Raw genomic sequence first — 24,467 nt, forward strand, 5'->3', positions numbered from 1 at the left:
ACGATATACATTCTATATTGAATACACTAAAGCATACAAGGGTGAATGGTCTATATATAAGTACTATATACGTTTGAATATATGAGGTTACTAATATACTTTTAAAATATTCGGGTTTAAATTCGCATCAGTATAGAACAGTTTTTGATTTTCATTGGTTTTGACCTTACATTTACCTATTGTAAGAAAACAAAATGTACATAATAGTTTTTGCACTTTACCTATATTGTAAGAAAACAAAATGTATAGAATAGTTTTTGATTTTCATTGGTTTTGACCTTACATTTATAAAACACGTACACGTCTAGCTAGCATAAAGGAATTGAAGAGGAAAACGACACATCGAGAGCAATCCTTTCAACCAAAGCAACTCACTCATACTGTCATACACGATGGAGCGATACTCAGACTATGCTAAATATTGTGATACAATATGTTACTCACCAAGCCGAATAAATCACCCGCTAAAAAGCAAGACCGATATTATCTAATATAGATTAAACCGATACCACCGACGAACAAAACTATCAGATATTATTTAATTTATTTTCATCAACCAATAAAAAATTTGCATAATATTTCTTGAAACACTGATTAGTATACCATAAGATTTTTTTAAGATGTATTAATTATGTACATAATTATTACAATTCTTCCTGACGTGGAAAATAAATTTCATAGATATGTGTTCAAAACTTCAAAAACACCAACCCACCATAATGGTCCTCATCGTGCTTCTTGTTTTTGCTAAACTGTCTACGATCCCGACAATGTATACTTTTTACCCCAAAAGATCCACAATCTTGATGAAATTTATCGACATGCAAAATAATTTGGTTACACTTGTAGATCGCGGCTTTCAACTCAAAGTCAATTTTAGAAGTACTGGAGAAGGTAAGAGCATGATTAACGGGGGTTGTTAGATTGAAGTTCTTAGTGAAATATAAGAAATTGTCTCTTAACTTTTAACTAAATAAGATATTTAAGAATATGTTCTTAGTTTTTTTAGTTACAAGTCAAGAGACGGTTTCTTATATTCCACTAAAAACTCCAATCTACGAACCCCCGTTAATCATGATCTAGCCGGCGATGTTTAAACCTAATGCATGAACGAACAAAGAAGAACCCCGACAGTTTAAGAACCAACCAAGTAAGGTATCAGTCCATGATTTTGTCCTCCTCTCAATCATACATGTATGCGTACACTTTTTTTTGTTTGACCATAATGCATGCATCTGTACATACATATATGTGCGAGGTTGCGCGTGTTCAAATGTGCGACTAGTTGTTGGTCATCATTTAGCACATTGTCTTATATTTGAATGTGGCATATTTGTTTTCTCACAAGAGTGGACGTGATTTGATGACTATTTATATTATTAAGCAAAGTAATTACAAAATATTTATTTGTTTCCTCGTCAATCTTTGGGCTTGATATACCAAATTAGACATAAAATGGTGTGGCCCAAACAAAAAGTAGTGGTAAACTATAACGTTTCCATCTTCAACATTAGCTTCTATCTGACAAAGCTTCAATCTCCATAACCAATTTCTGTCTAATTTCCATCTTTTTCTGTATCCTTACTGCAAAACAATCAACATTAACTTTCCACACAAACATCAGATCTTTATTTATTCATATATATATAATAACATAAATAAAACCCTAATTCACCATAACATTCAATCCCTCACAAGTTTCTCTCTCAACACTCTAAAGACCAACTCTCTTTTCTGAAAAGGAGCCCATACTAATATTCGGGACTCTCTTCTCTTCTCTCTTTCTCTGTTCATTCCTTCAACAACGCCAACTGCTCTGTTGTTGTTGGCGCTTAGCATCAAAAGCAGCACCATCATTCAGCATATCATTAGCATCAGTCTCCATTCCAAGCTTGGAAAGCGCTAAAGCCTGCATGTAAAACGCAGTAGGCCACTCCGGTATGCAAACTTGAGCCTGCATTGCGTCTCTCAGCGCAAGCTCTACTTGTTCCGTCATCAGGTAGGAGAATGACCGTCTCGCAAACACAGTCGCAGATGGAACAGTCGTCATCATAACCACCAACTAGTAACAAAAAAACAGCTTTAGATAAAATGTTAACTAAGTCGACCATTAGACTTTGTTTTGTTTACCTCTGAATAACATTCAATAGCGTTCTTGAAGTCCTTGTCTCTGAAAGCAACGTCTCCCAACTTCTTTATGTTAAGCATCTCCTGCACTGGTTGTGTCCATTCTTGAAATGAAAGCTGTGGAGATACAAAGTCAGAAGAACTTGGAAAAACCAATACAAGAGAACTCGGTTAAAGATTTGTTACCTCATTCTCTTTTCCTTCATCGTCTCTGTAACCAGTTTTAAGCAAAATCTCGTGAACAGCCTCAAGGTCCATCCTCGAACAAGCCTTCCCCAGAGGAGAAAGCAGAGTTGGTAGTATCACAGTGTTCTTAGGCAGGCCCATCAAGACATGAGATGCAACCTAAACACACACAAAACAAAAAGTTTAATAATAACTTTGGTGGTAAAAAAAAAAACATATTTGAGTATGATTCTTTAACCTCTTTCTGCTTTTGTAGTGGTGCTACTGAAGAGTGAAGAAACTTAGTATCAGGTCGATCTTTCGCCTCGTTCTGAAGACATTTTGAAGCAAGATCAACAAGTTTGGTTGCGTCTTCATTCTCAAATTGCCCTTCAAGTGATGAATCCATTAGTAGCAATGCGTTCCTCCCTCTTATCATATCAAGAGCCTGAAACATTGAAAACATTCATCACTTAATCTCATATTAAGATGACCAAATGAAACAAGATGATTTTCAGAGACATTACATGGTTTGGTGGAATGTGTTTGCCGCTCAAAAGATCTATAAGAATAGTTCCATAACTGTAAACCACACTTTCTGGAATGACTCTACCTGAAAAAAATGGTAAAGATATCAAAAAGTTTCCTCCCGGGACCTACCGAATTTGAGAGCAGCCACGTGAAACATTGGCCTTGGTCCCCCAAATTACGAAGAAAATATTTTTTATTAAAGTTTTAAAAGAAATGTTTATAGCCTCCAAAATCTCAGATCCGGCCCTATAATTTCTTGCTTCGTTAGGTAGAGCTTATACCTGTACGCAAGAACTCAGGTGGAGTATAAGCTAAGTTGGTACTATAGCTTTTCCCGTTGCTACTGTTCTTCATAAGACCAAAAGTAGATAGACGAGGATCACCTTCCTCATCAAAGAGGATCCTGTATGCATTCAAATCATGGTAGATCTTTCGGTTTTCGACATTGCAGTGATCAAGTGCTTGTGCTATAAAGTCTGCTACTCGGAGACGCATTTCCCAAGGAAGTGGCTGTTTCTCCCCTACACACAAGAAGAGAGTATTAAGAGCTTTTATCAAAAAAAAATGGAAGTAGTCAAGAGGAAAGACTTTACAGTGAAAAAGATGCTTTGAGAGAGTATCATTAGGCATGTACTCAGCTACCAACAGTCTCTCGTTTCCTTCAGCGCAACAACCGATCAAATTAACCAATCTGTTGAATCTAAGCTTTCCAACACCAGTAGCCTCAGCCTGAAATTCAACAAGTCAAACATTGGTCAACGCAAGATCAAACTATTCCAATTTCAGACAAGATAACAGACAGGAAAGTTCCAAAGCATGTTCTTTTTTTTTTTCTTTTGATTTAAAGATCACACCTTTACAAAGGTATCTGCAACCATAAAAGCTAACAGAGAATCTAATAAAACTGTGGTCGATATAATATAGTCAGAACCATGGGGTAAAAGTAGCTTTAGCAACTTAAAGTTACATACTTTCCCTTCGTTTCAATAGCTACCAAACAGAGATTAGCATATTCTCTTGGTCAAGATAGACACTAACTACTGTTTGATGATCAAATGAAATGAATGATCATAATATAAGAATCTGATTGTTTGGTTGTTACCACAAACTGCTGAGCATCAGGCCATGCCTGTTTAGAGAATCGCTTGATGGCGACGAGACGATTGCCTTCGAGCTTTCCTCTGTAAACAACATTGGGAGCTTTCTCTCCACCTTCAGAGACAATGCAACTGGGACTAAACCCATTTGTTACTTTCTCCAACTCACTAAACTCAAACTCTTTGAAACATGGAACTTGATTCTCCTGATCCGCTACTTGGTCCTCAGTTACTGCAACACAAGAACAGTGTCAAAAAGGCTTGAGGGTTAATCTATTTGAGTTTAGTCCCAGAAAGGTATCAACTTTCAATCTCTTTCCTGATTTAAACATAATTTACACTAAACCCACAATCATTAAAAAAAAGACCCGCAACAGATTTAAGACAGAACTAGGCAAACAAAAAAAAAAAAAAAGACAAACTTAAGTCTACACATCCACTAAGAAGCAACCAAACCAGATATACAAAACTAAAAAAAAAAGAATTATAGACAGGAACTAGAGTCGAAACCTGATTCTGGTTTGTTTGGAACTGAAGGGTCATCAGGAGAAGGGAGATTAACAGTTTTGGACTGGAAACAACCCATTTTTCCCAATAAATTATCAGAAATTGGATGGGTAATAATGGGAAAGAGTGATGAGTTGATAATCAAAAATGATTATGCCGTCGAGTTTGAGAAGAAAGATTGTGTCTCTCTCCTCCTTCCAGGAGTGAGTTTGGAATTTTATAATATTTGTGGCTTTGTGCTTATTATGTTAAAAGCAGATGAAGAGGCAGAGGAGAGTAGTAGAATAAATGTTGAATTTTTAACCACAGAAAGTACTTATAAAGAATTAGTGTTTGGAAGGTAAATAAAAATAAAAAAGGATAGTTTACTTACATTTCTGTTTTAAGTTAAACTCTATTCATAAAATGATGTCTTACCATAAAATGATGTTTTAAGAAAAAATATTATCATATAATGATGTTTGAAAAATCTATGTTACCAACGAACTAGAGAGAGACAGAAATCCACAGTAAATATTTAACGGCAACCAACTCACTAATATGAAACAAGAAGCTTTAGCTTTCTTCTACTCAACATTAGCTCTATCTATCTTATCTCTATGAGAGAGTTAGTTAGGTCCTCTAATTAATTACGGTATTGCTTGCTAGAAGTTAATATCCTATTTGTTGACGGATATGTGAAGCTAACATTTTGGTTCTAAATATAATCTTTCAGATGAAACAGAACTTTCATGTGCTTCCAGATCGTGCAAATGTTGTTTTCTTCTTAGTCTACACACAACCGTAACTAAATCTTTTGGTATAGCAACTTTTTTTTGGGTATGGCATTTTGATAAAGTAATATGTGAGTTATCTAATAACGTTAATACTATAGATTTTATGAACATATATAATTTTGGTTCATAAAAAAAATTACAATAAAGAAAAAATAATAATAATTAAAATATAAAATAATCAGAATGACAAAATATTAGAAAAAGTACTTGTATATTATATTTTGATAAATAATATGTGGACCATTTACAGAAATGATACTATCATGAAAAATATAGACATGCAGATTTTGGTTAATAATATCGTAAATGTACAAAGGATAAGTTACAATAATAGCATAACATGATGATGCAATTTTCTTATTTTGCTCTGTTCAAAAAAAAAAAAATTCCTATTTTGCTTTCAACGTTAATGAAATTTTCAACTATACTAAAAATTAACTCAATTTTTGTTTTTATATATTTGTAAGATAAAACGTATACCAAAATGGTTGATTAAAATAATTAAATTCCAACTCATTCTAATTTGATAACAAAACTATCAACTTTATAGTCAATTTTCATCTCTTTACTACAAACTAAACCCATATTCCGGATTATCATTTTTGTTATTCAATAATCATATTCTCAATAAAAATTCCAGTGGGAGAGAAAAAGGAGTCACATGATACGTCAATCATTGCGCACGTGCCTGCGTCTTATTGGGTTCTAAATTATATGCCAAAGATGAAAAGTGGCTAGTTCCCATTTAATTTTATGGCTGAATTTGTGAAATGCACATAGTAGACTAAAAAAAACAAATTAAGACTGGTGTGTGATTCGTAAATTTGAGAGTAAAAGAGAGTAAATATATTAGTGGAAACGAGAGGGAAATTAAAAAGGTGGAAAGAGGAAAGAGAAAATTTAGAGTAAAATCATGTTACTCTTGTAAAATCTAGAGTAAAATTTAGTGTGCATTTTTCTGTTTGTATATACAATAGAACCTCTGTAAATTAATAATATTGAAATTTTAAAATTTTTATTAATTTATACAGATATTAATTTACAAAAATTTAATTATTTAGATTTTTTATTTTAAGATATATTTATTTTAAGATAAAAAAATAATTGATTTTATTGTATAGACATTAATTGTTTTTTTTTTTTTAAAATTGATATTTATATTAATTTTATTATATTATTTGGTGTATATAATATATATTGCATAGAATTTAAATGTGATTTTAGATATAATATTACCAGTTGATCAAAAAAAAACGATATAATATTACCAAATCTTATCAAAAATATATTAAGTGTTAAGAGAATATAAAAATACTTCCATTGTGAAGATAAAATAAACCATATAATAATATGCACTTACATATATAAAATATATATACATATAAATTATTAATTTATTTTATTATTTTATTGATTTGTGTCAAATTTTGAACCGGTCCAAATTGAGACTGACGAAATTTATTAATTTATAAAAATTATTAATTTATAGAAGTTTTACTGTAATAAATCGATAATAAATGGAGTAAATAATAAAAATTTATATTCTACTGGATTGATATTTTTTTGGCTCACTAAGAGTAAATATATACATTTAGTGTAAAAGTTTACTCACCACAGATACCATACAGTCACACATAGCTATATATCTCCATATGTAAAGAAGGATGTGACAATTTAATATAAAAATTGACGATTTTTTCTTTATCCACACGTGATTGTTTGTCAATGCAATATGTTATCTTATTCTAGCTGTTTTAGTCGCAAATGAACTGTAGTCAATGGGTAGCCTCTTTCATAAACACCGACCAATTAACATTTAGAGAGTCTAATACTGTGGCACATCCTATGTATGGGCATATTAATGTTTAATACTCCCTCCGTTTTTTATATAAATCGTTTTAAAAGAATTTTTATGTTCCAAATTATATGACGTTTTTGGTTTTCTATGTAAAATTTATTAACAGTTAATGTTATATGACCAATGATAATATACCTTCTATTTTATTATTGGTTGATTTGTGGTTAGATAAATAATTAATGATGTTTTTGTTTAGAAAATATAAAAAATTAATGATTTCTTAATCTATGTGCACAATTCTAAAACGACTTATATTACGGAGGGATTACTATTCCAGTCTAAATTCTAGTTGCAGGAAATGTTTAATACTGATATTAACTCTGCTTACAACATAGATAAGTGTAAATTTTTATGAATGAAAATGTGAAAGTAATGATTCTTGAATATATCGTTTCTTGCATAAAGATTAAAGAAAAACAAAAAAACGTAAATTTCACTTTCTAGGTTCTTACATGATTATCAAATTTATTAATAATACATTGTTATCAAATTTCGCTTGAGGATGGACCAATTTTCAATCATACAAACATCTGCTCACTTTTATCTTTTATGGAATGAAACATAATTGAATACTCAGTATGCTTTTAATTACTTTCTCTGTAGTCTGTACATGTTATTATTGAATTTATTAGCCCTATAATCCACACTTTGAAAATTATGCTCAAAATCACAAATGTCAATTTTGACTACTAAAGCCTTGGCTCTATTAACCAAAAAAAAACAATGATGAAATGAAGTAAATATAAAAAGAGACTCATATGCAAAGAAAGGTCTGTGAGATGGATTATAAAGCAACTGCATGAAACCTGGTTCAAGAAAGATGTTTTTAAAATTCTAAATTTAAACTGAAAGTTCTTAATTTCAAAACTATCTTCATTAATTTCAAACCATGACCCTATATTTTAAAATTTGAAGTCTAAGCTGTAAGCAAATGTTATTTTTCTTAATTAAATTTTAAAATCAGCTTAGTTATTTTTTTTAATTTTTAGATTTTCTTCTCAATCATCAGTTGTTTAATTGTCAAGTGGTTTTTAGAGTGACATCAACAATTTTAAGCATTTTCAGACAATTTTAAATGGAAACAGTTAACTTATTAAATAGACTCGTATACAATTAAACTTATAAAAGTTAGCATTTAGATAACAATACAAAACAAACAAAAAAGCCAAACACAAATCCTCCATGTATAAAACTAATCACAGAATTCCGTTAATAAGTTAATATTTTTGCGAGACACTTAGAACAAGAAAGAAGGTTCAGGATGAACAGCAGAAGCAGCAGCGTTGTTAACATGAAGAGCTCTTTGAAGTTTCCGTTGATTAAAAACTTCAACTCCGACATTAAATATGGAAGTCACCGGCCGATGATCGGACATCCTTATCTCCGACCTCTTATAACACTCTTGTCTTATTCCTTTTCCCAACCATAATATTCTATCACACCTGTTAACACCACACAAAAAATAACTTTAAGAATCACACAAGTTGTCACACAAAAAAAGGAATAACACATCAAAGATTTCGTAATGGCCCCATAACTCTTAATTCTTTTAACTTTTAGTCACTTACCAAGCAGGAGCTCTCTTCTTTTCTCCCTCTCTCACGTTTTCTCCGGCGTAACGATCGGAATCAAACTCGTACTTATATGTCGGAGGGAACTTGATCGGTCCTTCTCTCCATCCATCAAAGACATGTCCTCTTCGTAATTCTCTAATCAACTGTTACATTAAAATTGATATTAGTTTCATTAAATTAAAGTAACATATATGTGTAACATATCAAAACCGAACTGAACAAAGAGACCGAACCTGATCACTGTTCTTGAGCTCATCCCAACGTTTCTGTGACACAAGCTTTCTAACTTCACTGTCTGACATGTTAAGTCTGTAATTCAAATCTCCAAACCAGAATACCTGACTGTTGTATGAAGAAAAAAACCATTTAGGACATATGATTTAGGTTTCTTGATTTGTGTTTTGTAATCTTTGATTGGTTTCTTACTCGTGACATGGAATGGTTCTCGGTTGATCTGTATCAAGAACAGATGCGAAACGAGTACGGCGTATGATTTCGTACACGTCAGCATTCCGGCGCTGCTCAGCTCCGTCTTTTTGACCGGAAGTTAAGTGTGAACACACAAAACACATTCTTGATTGATACAACGTCATGCTTATCGATACTGATCCCTGCAAATTATCAAATTTTAAGAAACTGCTTGATTATTTTGTATTAGTATTACTTGGAAAGGAAGTTAGGGTTTGTTTATAAGTTAATTACCTTGTTTCCCATGTAACCCATCAAACCAACTCCAACCGGCGAAACTTTCAGATTGTTGACGTGTCTTCTTAACCGCCGCCGGATCCATACCGATACATAGATCCCAACCATTTGCTTACTCACTATCCTCACATACTTTTGAGAATCTTTCACCTTCCGGCACTCCTCCACCACATCTTCCGGCAACCCATAAGTATTACCGATCTTGTCTCCTTTTTCCTCGTCGGAAGACAACTCTTCCGACGAGGAGGATGAGTTATTATCATTCTCTTCTTTGATATCATTCCAACTCAGCTTTAGGGTTTCAAAGCTCCGTGACCGTTTCAAGTTCCTTGCGTCCAAAGAAAACCTACTAACTCCCGTTGGATTCTCCGGTAGCTTAAACCCTAGCATAGCGTTGCTGCTCAACACTCTCCTTAGCTTCCCCTCCGATCCAACAATCTGAGGATTCTCGTCTAAAGCTCGTTCAGGCCAGTCCACGTCTGGATTCCCCACCGGTTCAAGACTCGGTAAAGCGGTTGCAGCATCGATGAACTCGTCTGTAGCTAGGTCTAAGGACTGGTCCGAAGCGAGATTCTCGACCATGACATCTGCGATGATGGAGTTTGTTTGTTGTCCTAAGACAGGAGACGATGGCGCGCTGTGAGACCTATGAAGAACGTTGGTGTTGCTTGGTGATGACTGATCATAGAATGATTCTTTCTCCGATTTGTTAAGTGTTCTGCGGATTATAGATTCCCATTTCGGAATCGGACCTCGGTCTTCTGCTCCGAGAACGTTCCCGGCGTTTAACGGAACCACTTCTTGAAACCTTTTAGTAACAAAAATTACATCAAAGAAGATCAAAACAGAGGAGATGTTTCTGCTTTTAAGGATGATTCTTTGTGTGAGTTTTGTTTTACTTACCCGATGATGTAAATATCTGAAGGGCTATCTGTAGTAAGCCAGTCGTCAATCTCGAGATCATCGGAGGGACGTTTTCCGGCGACGTTCCATGTAGCCACCGTCACTCTACAAAGGTCAAAAACGTGTCAGAAAGAGACAGAGATATTCTCACCGGGAGAAAATGGTTGAAATACCAGAAGTGCCCTTACTTGATGTCCTTGGTGTTTATGTATTGGGCTCTCAAAGTCTCCGACTTGCCTCGCCGGTGTTTTCTCTGGTAACCCCTCACACCACCGTCTGAAGAATTATTATTTATTTTTAAAAGTTATATTAAAATTAAATTAAATTTCTGATTTAATTAAAAAATATTAGAACTCGTTGGTTATTTATTTATGAATTTCTGATTTAATTACTCCATATATATATTTATTTCTTTGAGCAGAAAAAGAATCTTTGCCTGAAATTTTGTTGCAGTGATCAGTTACGCAGCAAGAATCAGCTATGTCTTTGACCGAACATACTGTGAAAAGGGACCCAGAAAATCAGATTAATAATGAGATAAAATAAAAGAGAGAACAATTAAATTCTTGAGAATACTAAAAATAATAGTTACCGTCGTCTTCGCTCTCAGTTTCTGTATCGACTTCGTCTTCGCTAAAGTCATTAACTTTCGGCTTTATGTTCAACCATTTGTTCATCACAATCGAAGGCCAAAACTTCTGTTTTTCATCAAATAAATAACAAAAGTCAGAATCCTTATGAATATCAGTGAATTAAAAATGAAAACAGAGAAGAGCAAAAGCATCGTACCTCAGGGCGTCTCCCACGTCTTGCCTTCATCTTCTCCGATCAGACAAAGATTTGATATTTTTCTCTCTTTGGGGGACTTTCGAGGAGAATTTGAACAGAAGAAATGTCGGACCGTTGATATTTATAATAGTGACAGAGAGTTAAAGAGGTCTTCACACGAGCAAAAACAAATAAGAAGGACAATTAAAAAAGTGGGAGTCAGAGAAGAAAGACGTGTGAAGGCACAAAAAATATATGAAAATTTAAATTTAATTTTAAAAGTTATAATGATGAAAATTCTCTGATATTATTTTTTGGGTTCGTTCTAAGAAAAAGCTATGGCTGTTATTTAAACCAAACTCCAACTTGCGAATCCACTTTTTCATAATAGTTTTTAGATTAATTTGGGCAAGACATGTTACAGAAAATTATAAAGTCTGTCTTGATTTATATGAACCGAATTGGTTATCTTGGTTCGGTTTTACGATTGTACCAGATATTTATCTGAATGCTTAATCACACCTACTCTTTTAATTATCTTTCCTATGATATTTTGAAGATAGTGGTGCTTTACTCTGATAATTCTTTTTCTTTACTCTGATATTTTTGAAGATGTGAAGTTTGTTTTAGTATAATCAGTTTCACTTTAGTCACTGTTTTTCTTCTACCAATACCAGCCCAAAATCCGATTCAGCAATACTATTAGGATAATCTAATACTATAAAGTAGACTTGAGTCTCTCCTTGGAGAGTTTTTTGACACTTGTCTCGTTCTCATTCGTTGAAGGATGTTTTTTGATTTGGGCTTGCTGCAACATTTATGGTTCAGTTATAGAATAGGTTTTGCGTTTTCTGTTTTCTGGGAGACTCAAAACGGCGTCGACGTCTTCTGCTTTTCTTGAAAAAAGCTCGAGACTTTTTTTTTTTTTGTGAATGGAAAGCTTGAGACTTTTGAAACTGTCGGAGACAACTCTGGGCGGATCCGGCGTGGCGCTTCACTACGCAAATCTGATAGTCGTAATGGAAAAGATGATAAAGCAACCCCAGTTGGTGGGTCTCAACGCGAAAGACGATCTCTGCTCGATGTTGCCGGCGACCGTGAGATCATCACTCAGCTCGAGATTAAAAGGAGTTGGGTTCAGAGCGAATGCATTGCATTATGCAGCTGTAACAGGTTTGTTTTTAATAAGCCTGTTGCTTATTTCATTTCGCTTTCTAAGATCACAAAGTGTTCTGTTTTGTGTATCATTAGGGTAAATCAAGTTCCTAAAGGAGTTGCTGTCCAAAGGTGTTCCCGTTGATTCTCAAAGTGAGTCTGGCACGCCATTGATTTGGGATGCTGGCCATGACTTATTAAATCACAATGTCGATGTAAGCTTTTGTGTATAATGCATATATTTAGTTGAATTTCCATCTAAACCGTAGTTTTTATTTTGATTTTTTCATGGTCTTGCAGCCTAACGCCGAGACCGAAGATAATGTCACGCCGTTGTTATCAGCAGTGGCGGCTGGTTCTATGGCGGCTGGTTCTATGGCATGCTTAGAGCTGTTGGTCAAGGTTTGAGATGTTCCTAATTTGAGTGTTGTGCTGTTTCAGTTGCTATACATCTTAGATCAAGCTTGGTTCTTATTTTGTTAATTACAGGCAGGTGCCAAAGCTAATGTTTTTGCTGGTGGTGCAACTCAGTTGCTAATGTTGGAGATTTTTGTTAAGCAACTGTTTACTTAAAGCTGGAGCTGATCTTTATAAGAAAGACGAGGTAACCTCAACGTAACAATCAGCTCTTTAAAAATAAACACAAATCCTCACATGGCTGTGATTTTCAGGATGGCAATAGGCCATTAGAAGTTGCATCTCTAAGAGAGAACATAAAGATTGTTGAGACTCTCTTCATGTTGTGAACAAAACCTGAAACTGTTTTAGACTGGACATTTGTTGGAGTTCCCGCTCACATGGAATCAAATAAAAAAACACGAGAGGAACTCAAACAAGTCAAAATATGGAGAGACTGTGATTTAGAAAGACCTTTCTGAATCCTGAGGTACTTCATACTTTGAAGTTTGATCAAAATGCATCTCTTTTGCATGAAATTTTTAAAGCACACTGTTATATATTCCACAGCTCTCTCCAAAAGCAAAGGGGCAAGGCACATAAGCAAAAGCAAGACGACAAGACGCATTCCATATTCCCATCGACGCTTACACACAAGTATTCAACATTAGAACTACTTCTAAAGCTTATGTCCATTTTGTGATTCTGTGGCATTTTCTTTGAACAACGGCCATTGGTTTGACCCCACAGATCATACCTTCTTCTTAAACGAAGCCTCTGTTGGTTGCGATTAGGACAAGTTGAACATGCCTTATCAGATGCTAAAGTCTGCAGAGAACTGAAACCTGATTGGCCTAAAGAATGTTTCCGAGAAGGTGCTGCTCTTCGTTTGCTACAGGTAAAAATCATCTCAATTCTATTACAAAAAGCCTTTGCCTTTGAACACTGAAACATTATAATTCACTGAGTTATCAATGAATCTCCAGCGATTTGATAAGGCAGCCAATGCTTTTTACGAGAGAGTAAATCAAGGAGATCATTGATGCTTTCAGGTTTGTTTGAAACTCTCGTGATGTTTTGTCTTTTTTTAAATCATTCTCTCAAGAGAGTTGAAGTGTATTTTCTTTCTTCTACAGAGAAGCTGTAGATGCTCGAAGGAAGTTTCACGGCAACGATAAGATTAGGGCCAAACCATAAGCTCTTCTAAAGATGGCTCTGTTTAGTATATGTACGAAGTTTTGATTTTGCTTCTTACCTTGGTCTCTCCCCTATGCAGTTGTTGCCTATTTTACTTATATGTACTAAAAACTTCAGGTTTAGAGCTTTTTTGTGCTCTGATTTTGTCATTGTGTTTTGATTTACAGCTTTGATTTTTAAAAGTTGTAAACAAATATTTTATTTGTTTTAGTTAACATTTTATTTTATTTTTGCCAGCAAAAATCTAATCTACTAAACCATTTTTTTATTTGGATATATAATCTATTACTCAAACTTAAATGACTAATAAAATATAACTGTCTATGTTCATATGATATTATCTAGACATTTTTATAACAATATTACATACAGTCCTAAGACTGTCTTTGTTGCCACATAAGTTACCACTTTTTTCAATGATGATGCGTAACCGCTGTCAACTTCACTTCCCCTCTCATTTAGGAAGAAAGGAGGAGAGCTTATAAATGTAGACATGGTTTTGCTCGATGGGAAAGTTATCATACTCAAGCTTCTATCATTTAATCTGTTGTAGATTTACACAAAACCTCCCTAACTCTACGGCTCTCCAATCACATTTTAGATTTGCAGTCTACCCTGATCAATGAATCCATCGCAATACATAGACTAAACACTTTCAAGCACTTCATCACTTTCAAGCCCCTCATTAAAGAAGGAGAATTCTATGAGCTTAGCAATTCCGATGAGGTTAGTGGCAGCAAAACCTTTAACAGTGGAAACCAAATCATTCACTACAATATGAATTGACATGTATGTAAGTATGCATGGGAATTTAGGTACCCTTTCAGGTATGGATATTATCCAGTTGAATCTCGGTTTTTTGATGAGGTTAGTGGCAGCAAAACCTTTAACAGTGGAAACCAAATCATTCACTACAATCTGAATTGACATGTATGTAAGTATGCATGGGCATTTGGGTACCCTTTCAGGTATGGATATTATCTATTCGAATATCAGTTTTTCGATTCTTGGTTTTTTGGATTTTGAAAAATGGTCTCATTCGGATATTAAAAAAACGGGTGGGGTTCGAATCGGATCCTCCTGGATCTGGGTGGGTTCGGGTTTTAACCGAAATAATCAAATTATTTGATTCGACTCGGGTATTTTATATCCAAACTACTCAAACTTATCAAAAATAACTTAAAAACCAAAATACTCAATTTATATAGTTCGAATTGGTTATTTTTTCGGAAAGTAACCATGGATACAATGTTATTTGAGTACTTTTTATCCAAAACATCCATTTTATCTATAAATATCCAAAAATTAATATATTTGATTTATAATTTTAACTTTACGTATTAATGCTATTATGAAATTATATTACATATATATGTTTGGATATGTTCGGATACTCATTCGGTTTTCGGATTTTGAAAAAAAAAACCGTTCAGATATTTAGGCAACATACGATCAGGTCGGATACCCATTTTTCGGGTTGGTTATGGGTAATATTAGGTAATATTAGGCCCATCTCTATATGTAAGGATTAATATTGTTACACGCTTATGAAAGACAACACACTTTAATAATAAATATCTTCTATTAGTAAAAGTTGGACATCCTCAATGAAGAGGATGTTCACGTCGACACAGAAAATCAGCCAACATAAAAATTGTTTTTAAGTTACAGGAGCTTTCCTATAGACTGATCTAAAAATTAAAGTGGTCTATATCAATCTTATCTCTCCAAACCCTAAAGACGCGACCATTACTTGACTCTTACATTTCCTAATTGTTTCATGTCTGTGTAAATCTATGTTATCAAATTATACGTCGTATTAATTATAAAAACAAAATATATAAATGTTTTTCCTTATTTCCTAACATCTTTGACATAAACAAAGTATGCGACGATTATTACTATTTTAAGAGGACGAAACTATTTATTATATTCCTTCAAACAACATAATCACAAAAAACATAACTATTTACATTTTCCCTTCTCGAATATTAACTTTATTGAATGTTTAAATTTCTACTAAATTAACTTTGTCACATCTATTGACTTTTTACTCTATTTTTATTTAATACGATCAAGACAAACACTTATGTTATTCCACTTATAATCAGAAAAGATATCATTCATCATTCTCTTTTAACATACTTTCAATATCGATTTTTTGAACATAGTCTCTTTACTAAGACCATAAAATAAATTGAAAATTTATTTCAGAATAACACATATGAACCCGGCGCGTACAGACCACTAGTATTTAATAAACGTTCTTTTCGATGACTTAAAAAAGTCAGAATAGCACTATCTTTAGGCAACGAATATATAAAAGGATTAGTTTAAAACTTGCATGAGTCTAGCTCCAGCTAATATTTTCAGCCATACAGTCGGCGAAAAAGATTGATTATTCATTTGACTAATGTTTGATTATAATAATATTATACAATGACGATGAATTGTAACCAGCAAAAACAAAGAAAAATAAAAAATGCGCTTTATCCTCACTTTAATTATGTATTATACATCTTTTAAAAGGTACTCCCTGAGTATCACTTTAAGTGATTTAAGAATTTTGCATTTGGATTAAAAAAATACAAATTTCTATACAATTTATATTGGTTATATAAAAATATCATTAAATAAAATTAATTCACCAGTAAAAAAAATTTAGTATTTTGCAATTGGTCACAAATTTAAATAATAAAATTCTATATAGAATAATGAGAACATCAATTATTTTGAAACAAAATTTTTTTCTCTAAACACCACTTAAAATAATATGGAAAGAGTACCGTACTTAACAATTTTGAAAATAAAACTGTATTCATAATTTCCAAAACAGATGAATTTGATGGATATCTACCCTGCAGATAGTGGTGCTTTACTCTGATAATTAAACACTCGAATTAACGCCAATGATTATATAGAACAAATTGACGCCCATGCCATGCAATTTGTAGGTAGAGGACGTAATGAGAGTCATTAGGAAAGCTCTTCTTGACCCCACTTAATTAAAGTACTGATTAATCAAATTGGCTCTATTTAATTTATTAAGCAGTTAAAAAAAGACGACGATGGTTGACCACAAAATAGTAAATAGTTAATGAGATGTTTTCTTTACCATAAGTTCAGTGGGAAATAGAAATGTTTTTACTTATAATCAACGAGAGCGACGGGATATTTGGATGGATTTTTTTTCTTAATTTAACTGCTCTCAGCCTCTCAGGTTTACACTAAAATGCTTCTTATATACTATTAATTATGCTTTTTTTGTTTGCTTGGAAGATTGTTTATTAAAAAATATTAAACATTAATATACATGATACATTAATAAACGTAGACAGCAAAGCTACCATTGTCTCAATTTTTTTTTTTTTTGTAACTTACCATTGTCTCAATTATATTAAGAGAAAATTACTAGAATGTATAAGAAAAGTTGGTTTATTACTAGAGTGTTAAACATTTTTTAAAAATTACTAGAATATTTAGATACCCATAGTAAATGACTATAAAGACATTTGGTTAGTTTTTTTTAATTGAAATTATTTTTAAACATTAAATCCACATCACTAATTAAATATACACATCATCATAATAGAAACCAAACCGTCTATTCTTCATCATAACTACACAGAAGTAAAAAAAAAAACTAACTAAGAACATTGTCTTTGTCGTCTCGAAGAAGGAACCATCGAAGAAGGAACCGCGAGGAGACTCCCACTCCCCGTCATCGACATTGTCTGTGTTTACTTCCTCTTCCTCGAACTAACTCTCTATCGTGATACTCTGTTTTCTCCGTTATCGTCGTGCCCGAAATCGTCGTCTTCAATCATTTTTATGAAATCGTCTTCGCTACCGTCTTCGCCGCATTCTTATCTACGAGTTCGTCTTTTCCGGTAGGATATCGCGACGTTATATATTATATTTTGTTGCGACTGAGATAGGGTTATGTTGCGGCTGTGATATGGTTTTGTTGAGGGTTTTTTTGCGTCTGAGTTAGGGTTTTGTTGCGACTGAGTAAGGGTTATGTTATGGCTGAGCTATCGCTGTGTCGTGACTAAGTTAATGTTATGTTGTGGCTAAGTTACTTTTATGTTGTGGCTGAGTTACTGTTATGATGTGACTGAGTTATTCAAACAATTTGTGGCTAAGTTATTGTTATAGTACGGATGTGTTATTGTTATCTTGTTGCTGATTTATTGTTGGGTTATATGATCAGATGGATGTTGCTGAAGTTAAATCACGGGATTACCAACCAAGACTTTACTTTGAAGGGTCTTCTAATTTGAAAAAAAAGATATTAATCACAATTTCCGTCTAGGAAATTTCCCCCACATTAGAGAAACAATTGGACTTGATGTGTGGGAAGAACTGGTGAACTCTCCCATTGGGGTAGTTGCTAGGCTAGCTGGATGCGAAAGCGTATTGTCTGGTAGGACCGTACACTATCTAATATGTAGACAGCTACGAGTACATAAGAAGGAGATATGGTGTCTCGTGGTTGATGAGGCTATCAGGTTTAGCTTGCTCGAGTTTGTAAGATCACTGGGTTAAACACAGGTTCATTGCCAACAGAAAGGTTTGAAGCTGATCAATACAAAGAGTTTTGGGAGGAGTTGAAAGTGCCGCTTGGGATGGGACCCAAGTTAGATGAACTGAAGGAAGCATTAGCGTTCTGTCCGCTTTGGAGTTTTGAAAAGCGTAAGTGGTTGGGGCTGCTACTTTTTCAAGCCATGGGAGTCTATTGTTTGCATCACAGTTCAAGGATACCTTTTGAAAGTGCAATAAGGGTATTCGACGATGAAGCCATGGGGTCGTATCCATGGGGTCGGACTGCATACGAACTTCTCATTGACTCTATTAAAACGTTGACTTCAGAAGGAGGGTCATACACAATAAGCGGCATGACCGCCGCGTTATTGATTTGGGCGTATGAATCCGTCGCCTGCTTCGGTGAGAATTTTGGGAGGGTGGTGAATAATGAAGACGTTCCGCTTTTGCGATTGGGTGGAAAGCGTACACGTGCAAGTTTTGATAACATGTTGGCTGCCGAAATCAAAGAGCATGGCGAGGTAAGGTTTAACGCTGAGTTTTTAGTTTTTTTATGGCTGATTTATTATATTTGATGGCTGATTTATTATTTTGATGGCTGAGTTATGTGTTATAACCTGGTGTTGCAGGTGCGTGTGAGGAGAATGGTTTTGCAGGACTCAATTGAAGAGATGTTTCCTAAATGGCCGGGTGAACCTGACGACCCACAACTCGTTAGCTTGATAACAGACATACATGCAGGTAGATTTGTGAAAGATTTTTGGGAAGTGCATGGGAATACGCAGGGTAATGTGCATGGGAAGGGGAATGAGAAGAAGAAGAAAATGAAGGGTGGAGTTTCGTCAGAAGCTGAGCCACCCACTAAGAAGCAGAGAAAGTTAAGACACACAATGAGTCTAAAGTTGCTGCAGCGGGAAAGGGTTCTAGCGAGAAGGAAGGTAGCAAAGATTTGGAGTTGGAGAACAAAGCGACTCTGAGGACCATTGTGAGTACTCTGGATAATATTTCCAGGAAATTTGAGCAGTTTGACTCACGGTTGGAAGCTTACGAATTAGACCAAAACAGACCATTGATGGACCAAAAGACCATTGATGACAGCGTGAAATCTTTACTGGAGGAGCGTCTGAAAGTTCTGGGAGTTGGGAAAATTCCCGAAAACAATGATAACCCCTTTCCACTATCAGCATATAAATCTTTAACGTTGGCATCACCGCGGGTTCAAACGCAGCAGAACTCTGTCAATAGTCCAGCGTTAGCTGCGACTCCTGGTAAGGTTTTTAGACCGAAAAAGAATTTGGCGAAAGAGCTTGATAAGGAATCAGGGGTGAAAAGGACTTTGGCTGAGGAGTTTGGTAGTGTCGCTAAAGCTACTGATCTTGATAGTCAACATGTTGATTTCGTATTAATTTCTCCTTCAAAGGCTACTAAGGATGATAAGGATGCTAAGGTTCCAGCCTATGGACGCGGCTGCAGGGGAAAGCGTATTGTTCAGGGTGAGGAAGCCGATGAGAAGAAAAAAGCAGCGCAGGCAGATGCTGCATTTAAGAAGAAGGAGAAGGCTGAGGCTAAGAAAAAGCGGCTGAGGCTAAGAGAAAAGCGGCTGAGGCTAAGAAAAAAGATGCTGAGGCTAAGAAAAAAGAGGATGAAGCTAAGAAAAAAAGAGGCTGAGGGTAAGAAAACAGAGGCTGAGTTAAAGAAGAAACAAGGGGCTGAGCTAAAGAAGCAAAAACATGCCGAGTCAAAGAACAAAGAGGTGACTCCATCTGGAGAGGACAGTGTATTTGCTGATGTGACTGATAAAGTTGTTGGGAAAGAGAACGAATTTGCGCCAGAGTCTGATGTCGAGAATCAGGAAGTGATTATATTTGCCGTAGTAAGGGAATTAAGGGAGAAACGTTTTCAATTATCTCCAAAAGGGTTTGCATTGACGGCAGTTTCTTCACCACTAGTTTTTCCGAACGTTGGAGACTATGGAACGACGTGCATGAGGAAGAATGTTACTCCTTCATCAGTAATATATGACCCTCTAGGACCTGTTGATCCGGTGCTATTGGAAAAACTGATGCAAAACATTAAGGAAATTTCACCCAAACCACCAGCACCAGCAGATAAACCAACAGTCCTCTCCGCTGATCATGAGGGTGATTTCTACCGCATACTCATCCATGAAAGACTGTGGCCTGAAAAGGAATATGGATGGGTGTTTGATAATGTAAGTCTTTAATGCGGCTTAGTTATATATTAATTTTATTATATTTCGACTGAGTTATATATTTAATTACGGCTGACTTACATATTCTTTTAGTACGGCTGAGTTATATATTATATCACGGCTGACTTACATATTCTTTTATTATATCACGGCTGACTTGTTAATATTATTTGTGTAGCATGTTGTTGCGTATTTGAACGTCCTCATTAAAATGTCCATGCGAAATCGCACTCCATTCTGGTCCAAGCGGATTGCCTTCGTTGACGTTTGGTGGCAAAGTTTTTTGATTCACGATTTCACTCAGTTCAAGATAAAACCTAGTATGTTCAATTTCAAAGGCAATGGTTATAAAGATATGTTAAAGGGTAAGCTTCCCGAACACTGTCCAACAAACTTGAAGTGATATGAAGATGTGGATCACTTGTACGGATGTCTTCAAACCGACAGAAATCACTGGATTGCGTTTCATGTGGATCTGAAGAAGGAGAAGATTGATTGCTACGATCCAATCTATGGAGAGGCAGCACCCGAAAGTGAGCAAAGAATTCTAAATTCACTTAAACCGCTGACGTACATGATTCTGTATATGTTGAGTGATCATATTCCTGCCAATATCCGAGCCCCTAGTAAGAAGAAGTTCTTATTCATAAGGAGGAGTAAAAGATACACTCCACAAAACACCCAGATTGGCGATTGTGGGGTGTATTCGTTGAAGTTTGTGGAATGTCTAGTGCTTGGTGGAACGTTTGATGGGATAAACGATAAAAATATTTAAGGTTTACGGATGAAGATGGCAGCAGAGATCCTCGATGAAGAAGGAAATTCTGTGATGAGCAGTTGGCTGGCTAATTGAACCTGTGTTTGTTATTTTGTACTTGACTTATGTTGTTGTTTTGTACTCGACTTATGTTATTTTGTACTTTATTAAGTATTTGACTCAGTCTTATCGTTTTTATAACCCAGCCGTGTCGTATATGTGTAACTCAGCCTTACCCCAAACATACCCTAGAATCGTAAAATGTTTATATAACTCAGTCGTATCGATTAGTATAAGTCAGCCGTTACGATATTATAACTCAGCCATACCTCAAACATATCCTAGAATCAAAAAAAAATAAATTTTTATACTTTAAAATGTTAAATTCAAACTCCAATTATAAATTTGAAGTGAATATATAATCAACTGAATGTGTTTTCTTTATTAAATTTACGAGTTTAGAATCAATCATGATCTTGAGGTATATGTTGTCTTACAATTACTCATAAACTTAACTGATATATATATAAGGTGTGAGCTTAATTCAAAACTCATAAACTATTATTGTGTTATTTATTATGAATTTTTGTTTTTATAATATTTCTTGCACCTTAAATCCAAATTCCAAACCTAAAAACCCAAAAACGCAAACCTAAACCCTAAATAAGCAACCTTAAACCCTAAACCCCATTTACTAAATCAGCCGTAAATGTTAAAGTAACTCAGCCGTAAAGTGTAACTTAATCTTGACGTTTGGCGGGAAAAAAATTACTGATTCTTGGGAAATTTTAACTCAAGACGTTTGACGTTATGTACCTTTCTATATATTGTCTCCTCTCTTACATTTTTCTCTCTCTAGAAAAAACCTAAACAATATCTCTCTATCCCCATCAAAAGTTAGGCCGATTGTTCCTGGTTATTCAATGATGTTAGAGAACAGTGTTAGTGCGATACTAAGCTCTGCCAATCGTGAAAACCTCCCTCTTCTATACCCTGGTCCGGGAGAATAGCTTGACACAACCAGTACTATCTGGTTCAAATTTTTAAGTGATCTCTCCCTCGTCATCCCGTCGATTCTTGCAGAAGGATGGGTTCATGATTGGCAGATATACCGCGCCATTCCCGATCATTTTAAGGAACACTGGTTTCTTCAACTCGCTATAAGAACTGTTTATCCACTTAAAATGGCAGCATAGCGTTGCTGAGTTATTTTTATTTTGTGTTCTCAACAGTTTTGTAATCTTTTTTGTTGTAGCGCAAAAACACGTGGGATCGAAGGCATAATTTGACACTTTGGACACATTTTAATATTGTGGCCAGAACGCTATTTTGTTGCCAGATGCGCCATTTGAAGAGAACTTGGGCAAACAGAGGCGACAAGCCTCCGTGGATGTTAACAAGAGTTTGGCGTGATTTCGTCCACATGTTTGAAGAGTTTGGTCCTGGCAATTTTGGTTTCTGAAAGTGATGCCTTGTCTGTATTTTGAATCTGATAATTTCGGTTCCTGAATGTAAATATTTCGAATTCAAATTTCTTTTATATTAAGTATTATAACTCAGCCATAATGTGAATATAATTCAGCTGTATCTGTTAAAATAACTCATCCAGAACGTATAAGGTAACTCAGCTGTGAATGTTAGCTCAGTGACAACTTTAAGTTAACTCAGCCAAAACGTATAAGGTAACTCAGTTGTGAATGTTAATTAAACATAAAACCATCCATAAGTGACAGAAACTCATCCGTTATTAAACTAGTGATAATTCAGCCATAGTAAAACATAGCCAAAACCCAGCTGTGAATGTTAATATAATACATTTCTAATGGGACGTTTCCGCTTGCTTGATTGGACTGAATTGTCGATTAATTATGGCGTGTGTGGAAAATTCGGCTCAAACATAATATCGAGGCTAATTATTAAGAGTTTGAAATACACGGCAGCCACGCATGTGTCGAGGGATTTATAATATCGAGACATTTAAATATTATTATATTAAATAAAAGGAAATAAGTAAACGACGCCGTTTCATCATGTCGTCTTCTTACTCACCCTAATTCCATTTAATTCCATTTTGTTTATGAAATTGTTTTGAGAGTCAAAATGTCTTCTTCATTCTGTGTTTTAGGAAATTCTTACAGACGACGTTTGAACGCGGAAAGAGGAACGCCGAATCAATATTGGTGTGGTGAACCTGTTACATTTCTACATCTGGAACCGCTACAAATCAAGAAATATTGTACTATTGCTGCAGAAAAGGATATAATAAGGTTCGTTTTGGTTCTTATTTCGCATGTTCTGTAACGTAATACTTAGATCTGGTTATATTGTGAAAACAGAGACATTTATTCAAATGGGCGGATGAGTGTTTGGTTGAAGAGGTTGAGGATATAAAGTCACTGATAAGTGGCATGAACAAAGACATCTCAGAATTCAGACTTAACGTTGATCGGTTGGAGAAAGAGATTGAAGTAATGAAGACGGTGTCTGAGGGAAAAGGAGAAGAATGTATGAGTAAGGGCGGTGTTTGAGGAATGTGGTTGTTTGTGGGGTTGGAATGTCGTTACTTTGCTACTACTACTTCTTTTTTAGTAACGTTTTGTACATATAAGTCAGCCTATGTTTTATGTAACTCAGACTTAACGTATTACAGTAACTCAGCCGTCAAGTAATCTGAACGTTTCCGAAACTCAGCCAAAACGTATAAGGTAACTCAGTCACAACTTTAAGCTAACTCAGTCAAAACGTATAAGGTAACTAACTCACAACTTTAAGCTAACTCAGCCAAAACGTATAAGGTAACTCACTCACAACTTTAAGCTAACTCAGCCAAAACGTATAAAGTAACTCAGTCACAACTTTAAGCTAACTCAGCCAAAACGCATAATGTAACTCACTCACAACTTTAAGCTAATTCAGCCAAAACGTATAAAGTAACTCACTCACCCACTTTCATTATTAATGGGACGTTTCCACTTGCTTGATTGGACTGAGTTGTCGATTAATGGTGGTGCGTGTGGAAAATATCGATGTCTTTATAATATCAAGACGATTTATATTTTAACCCCGCCAACAATATGAGAATATCGAGGCTAATTATTACTCCCTCCGCTTGCTTGATTGGACTAAGTATTTAATTGACGTTTTACATGTCTGCACGTAAATTAAGAAATCTGAATGTTTTGCAATGCACGTAA

The 24,467-nt window shown here is 34.8% G+C and overlaps 3 protein-coding genes across 3 annotated transcripts; 1 reads left to right on the forward strand and 2 right to left on the reverse strand.

Annotated features, from left to right (window-relative positions):
- Nucleotides 1–1,606: 1,606 nt before the first annotated feature.
- LOC111215177 (serine/threonine-protein kinase BSK2-like) lies at nt 1,607–4,718 on the reverse strand. The gene is made up of 9 exons (XM_048745461.1): nt 4,431–4,718; nt 3,926–4,152; nt 3,417–3,552; nt 3,105–3,344; nt 2,820–2,905; nt 2,552–2,740; nt 2,314–2,472; nt 2,131–2,244; nt 1,607–2,062 (listed from the first exon to the last, which is right to left on the reverse strand). Exons 1-9 carry the CDS (start codon nt 4,504–4,506, stop codon nt 1,799–1,801), a joined length of 1,491 nt encoding a protein of 496 aa, XP_048601418.1. The 5' UTR covers nt 4,507–4,718; the 3' UTR covers nt 1,607–1,798.
- Nucleotides 4,719–8,151: 3,433 nt separating this feature from the next.
- Nucleotides 8,152–11,282, reverse strand: LOC111215176 (type I inositol polyphosphate 5-phosphatase 2-like). The gene is made up of 10 exons (XM_022718525.2): nt 11,033–11,282; nt 10,836–10,941; nt 10,680–10,742; nt 10,432–10,519; nt 10,244–10,348; nt 9,338–10,148; nt 9,062–9,246; nt 8,869–8,977; nt 8,630–8,778; nt 8,152–8,503 (listed from the first exon to the last, which is right to left on the reverse strand). Exons 1-10 carry the CDS (start codon nt 11,060–11,062, stop codon nt 8,299–8,301), a joined length of 1,851 nt encoding a protein of 616 aa, XP_022574246.2. The 5' UTR covers nt 11,063–11,282; the 3' UTR covers nt 8,152–8,298.
- Nucleotides 11,283–18,257: 6,975 nt separating this feature from the next.
- On the forward strand, nt 18,258–23,801 carry LOC125579762. Its single transcript, XM_048743602.1, has 6 exons — nt 18,258–18,270; nt 18,314–18,825; nt 18,934–19,017; nt 19,090–19,242; nt 19,329–20,516; nt 23,610–23,801. Exons 1-6 carry the CDS (start codon nt 18,258–18,260, stop codon nt 23,799–23,801), a joined length of 2,142 nt encoding a protein of 713 aa, XP_048599559.1.
- Nucleotides 23,802–24,467: the final 666 nt, after the last annotated feature.

Source organism: Brassica napus, chromosome C1, assembly GCF_020379485.1.
Source record: "Brassica napus cultivar Da-Ae chromosome C1, Da-Ae, whole genome shotgun sequence".
Lineage (NCBI taxonomy): Eukaryota > Viridiplantae > Streptophyta > Magnoliopsida > Brassicales > Brassicaceae > Brassica > Brassica napus.